The following is a 4,724-nucleotide window of genomic DNA, read 5'->3' on the forward strand; positions in this document are numbered from 1 at the left end:
GGTAATTTTATAGCAATAAGCTGACACTAAAGTCATCACTCAATAGTTTATTGATTACAGTTATTGTTGCTGTTGTTGTCCAGTCATTCAATCATGTCCAACTCTGTGACCTCATAGATATTGTTCATGGGATTTTCTTGGCAAAGACGTTGGAGTGGTGTGCCCTTCTTTCTCCACTGTGTTCTTATTTTAAAGATGAAGAACTGAAATGAATTGGGGTTGTGTCACAAAGCTAATAAAGTATCTGAGACCAGATTTTAACTCAGATTGTTCTGACTCCAGGCTTGGTGCTCAATCCACTGTACCACATAGCTGCCCTCATAGATTACTAGAGCAATGATTTTCAAATTCTATTCATATGGAGCACAATTTCCATCAGGTCTTGCCAAAGTGGAAAGGTATCATGTGTAGGTTGGGTGATGAACTGAATATGTGTCACTTGAGGATTAATTTAGCTAATTTCAAAGAATCTCATTATTAAAAAAAAATTAGGCACAAACTGTCAAATTGGCTTATCCAAAGCAATTCTATTTGCTGATCCTTAGTAATTAACCTATGGAGTAATTGGATTTTGTGTTCTAAGGAAATACCCCTAATACTGAAAAGGGTCTGTGATATCAATGATATGGCTATTCTCCCTAATGATATCTGTTCATGTTTGCCCATCCTAGATTATTCTTGTCTATATGCTCCTGCAAATTTACAACAGGCAATCCACCCAAAGTGCTAAAAAAGAATTTACATCAAACAAATCAGGAAGCTGAAAACAAGAAGTTACAAGTCTATATTCTTTGACAAACCACAGCATTGGATATTAGAAATAAAGATTACTCTGGTTTTAAAGGTATCTTTTTAGAGTCATTAAATCTCCAAATACATATAAAAGTACAAAATCCACTCTGGAATGGGGTTTCTTAACCTGAGGTTCGTGAACATATTTTTTTTAAAAAAATATTTTATTAGATATATTGCAATGGGATTGATTTCCTTTGTAATCTATGTATTTTATTTTCTACATCAAAAAGCATTATTCTGAGAAGGGGCCCCAAGGTTTTGCCAAAATGCCAAAGGGATTCATTATACCCAAAAAGTTAGAAGCTACTACTCTTGAATGTTACGCTTAACATCTCATTCTAACCTCATTATTCTCCTAGAGAATGATCTCCTCCTTTTAGGAGTGCTACTGTTTTTCCATTACGGGAAAGCTGAAGATAAGTTAAGAGCAGTCTTAGGGCTGCAAATAGTGTTTAAAAAGTGAACAAAATGAATATTTTCTATTTTTGTCATATTAGAAAAATATGTTTGTACCCTGGCCTGATTTTCTTTTTATCTCTGTGGACCTCAATCAGATTTTCAGAGTCCTATTATATAAAAATGATTACTTATCCTTGGGTTAAGGAATGGTCCCCTATTCAAAATAAAAACTTCTCTGAATTGGTAGCATATTGAGTTCTTGACAGCCTCTCACATTGCATGTGCATATCAGTGATTCAGTTTTTCAAATATTCCTCTTATGCTAGCTAGAGGAGCATAGATTTGGATAGGGTAGAAAGATCATTAAGGCATAGGAAGACAGAGGGAGGAGGATACAAAAATGGGAGGTGAAAGGATATTATATACAAACTTTTCCTACTTTATAATGTTTGCCTAGGACAGGCACTGACTTTTGCTATCCAGAATATATAAATCTCTGACTTTTAAGATTTCATAATTTGGTATAGAATCTTGAAGTTAGAGCTAGTAGAATCTTAGAAACTCTAGGCCACACTCTCCACACATATTTTACTGATGAGGAAAGTGAAGTCTGCAGAGGTAAAATCCAAGGTCAAACATTGATTAGTGGCTTAGCTTTAGAGATTAGTACTGTTTCTACTGTCCTATGACATGAAGAAGGTACAGTCATGACAAGTCAATTACTTTATATTAAAAAGAAAAAACTAAGGAGACATTTTTCCAGTGGCTATAGACTATACAAAATTCCTTTGATCTTTCAACCTGAGTAGAGCCATCTTTACTTCCTTGTTCCTTAGTGTGTATACCAGAGGATTCAGCATGGGTGTGATCATTGTTTGGAAAATGGCCACAATCCTATCCATAACATGTTTTGAGCCTGGTCTTAGATAAATGATGAGACCAGGTACAAAGAAACAGAGGACCACAATGCAATGAGAAGCACAGGTCTGGAAAGCTTTGTGTCTGCCCTCTGCTGTGTGGATCTTCAGAATAGCATGAACAATGGACACATAAGAAAGGAAAATCAGGAAGCAACAGCCCGAGGCCACCACACCAATGTTAACAAAGATCACCATCTCATTGACTGAGGTGTCTGCACAGGCCAACTTGAGAATAGGGGGTGCATCACAAACATAATGCTCAATTTGATTGGGACCACAGTAGGGCAGGTGAAAGGTCAGGGCAGTCTGGGCTGCTGAGTGGATAGCGCCACTGAGCCATGTGCCTCCAGCTAGAAGGGCACACATTTTACCACTCATCCTGGTAGCATAGCGCAGAGGATAAGTGATGGCCAGGTAGCGGTCATAGGACATGACTGTGTAGAGGAAACACTCAGTGCTTCCCAGGCAATGGAAGAAATAGAGTTGAGCCACACAACTGTGAAATAAGATGGCCCCGCCATCTGGGGAGAGGAGACTCATGAGTATCTTGGGCACAGTGACAGTGGAGAACCACATGTCAATGAAGGAGAGGTTGGCCAGGAAATAGTACATGGGAGTGCGGAGGTGGGAGTCCACTTTGATCACCAGCAGGATGAGGAGGTTCCCTACTAAAGTGAGTGCATATATCACTAAGAAGATCCCAAACAGGGGTGTCCCCAGTTTGGGTGCGTGGGGAATCCCTGTGAGGATGAATGTAGTCACAAAGCTCTCATTCCCTCTGTCCATTTAGATAATTGGACTCTTTTCCTAAAAAGGAAAAATTATTCAATCAATTGACAAGCATTTTAAACACCTACGAGTCATTGTACTAGGCATTGGGAATACAAAAAGAAAAAGAAAATAGTTCCTGGACTCAAGAATTTTACACCATCTTGGAGAAAATAACATATAAACATAAAATTGTATAGGGAGATGAGAGCTGACATTCTCTACACGTAACTTACATTATCACCCCATCTTATCCCTTCTACACATCCATTTTTCTTACTTATTCTCTTATCAGGTGCTAAGTCAATGAAAGGATTCTTAAAAATACTGTCTCTTAATTAAAATTGGAACAACTCTTTCTTTACTTAATCAATTCTAGGCCACTATCCTAGTTAAATAACATTATTTTTTAAATATACTAGAGAAATCTTTTCCCACAACTTTTTACTCATCTCAGTACTAAGCTCCCTAATCTTTGAGGCTTAAGTAAGCATTAATTTATTATATACAATTTATTAGCAATGAGACAAATAATGAAACAAATACATAAATAATTATTTACAATACATGAGGTCTGAGAAAGATCATAGCCATAGTCACTTCTGACCATGTCTGATATATCTGACTTTTCATCAGTTCAGGAAATATGAGACCATAGTTCACTTTTCTCAGAATACCAATTAAAATTTTTTATCAAGAATTCTTTTCATTTTTATTTAAAAGATAAGTTAAAATACTTCTCTTGAGAATGAAGTTCTGCCATAAAGATAGAATACAAGAAGCAGTAATAAAAACTTCTCTGAGGGCAGCTAGGTGGCATAGTGAATCAAGAACTGACCCTGGAATCAGGAGGACCTAAGTTCAAGTCCAGCCTCAGACACTTGATACTTACTAGCTGTGTGACCCTGAGCAAGTCACTTAACCCCAATTGCATAGCCAAAAAAAAATAATAAATAAAATTTAAAAATGAAATTTCTCTGGATGGAAATTGAAAGCTTCATTAGGACTATTCAGAATCAATGTTTTCATTTTTTCCTGTTCTCCCTTTTCTATCCCTGTTAACTTTGAAAATTATTAGGGGTCTGAGCTGGAGGAGCAGAAAAAGACAGGGGTAGTAAGGGTTGAGTTTGACAAATGGTAAAAATCAGAGGTGAGAAGTGGTGGTGGGAAAGGTAGGAGCCATGGGGAATAGAGCAATGGCACTTGTGAGACAAAGAAAATATCTGGAAGGTTTATCCCTCATCTTGCATGGCAAACATGGCACACAAAGAAAATTCTACAGGTTCTTTCAGATACTACATGGGCATGGAAAAATTATTAAAATGGGGGGTATTACTGAAGACCTGAGAAAGCATTGGCAAGAGTCAGTTTGGAAACAGAGGAGAAATATACAGACAGGTAGAAAGGCAATAGGCAAGGAGGCATCAAAGAGCTAGCTAGAAAGAGGAGAAGGGAAGAGGAAGAGAGAGAGAAAAAGAGAGAGAGAGAGAGAGAGAGAGCTACTGTCAAATGAAGAGAGGACTTTCCCAGAGGAACCTTCATATTACGGATTGTAATTACTAGGAATTTGCATTTTACATAAATTGAACTAAGTCACCAATTCAATAGTTTCTGTTTTTTTTTCATGATTCTTTGAATAAAATTTTTCCTGGATATTGTGAATTCTATACACAATTAGCAATTGTAACTTTCTCTTCTATTTTCCTATAGCAGGGAGTCTTAGGTGCAAAATTTACATGTATCATTTATTACTAAAAATTTGAAATTGCAAAGCACAGAGTAAAATAGCCAATTTGGTGTGTGACACTTAAATGCTAGAAAAACTCATGAGAACAAATAGAT

At 36.9% G+C, this 4,724-nt stretch overlaps 1 protein-coding gene across 1 annotated transcript; it reads right to left on the reverse strand.

Moving 5' to 3' along the window:
* Positions 1 to 1,967: 1,967 nt before the first annotated feature.
* On the reverse strand, positions 1,968 to 2,900 carry LOC114023032 (olfactory receptor 10G9-like). Its single transcript, XM_027835522.1, has one exon. It carries the CDS (start codon positions 2,898 to 2,900, stop codon positions 1,968 to 1,970), a length of 933 nt encoding a protein of 310 aa, XP_027691323.1.
* Positions 2,901 to 4,724: the final 1,824 nt, after the last annotated feature.

This window comes from Vombatus ursinus, unplaced genomic scaffold, assembly GCF_900497805.2.
Source record: "Vombatus ursinus unplaced genomic scaffold, bare-nosed wombat genome assembly UNPS02014816.1, whole genome shotgun sequence".
Taxonomy (NCBI): Eukaryota; Metazoa; Chordata; class Mammalia; order Diprotodontia; family Vombatidae; genus Vombatus; species Vombatus ursinus.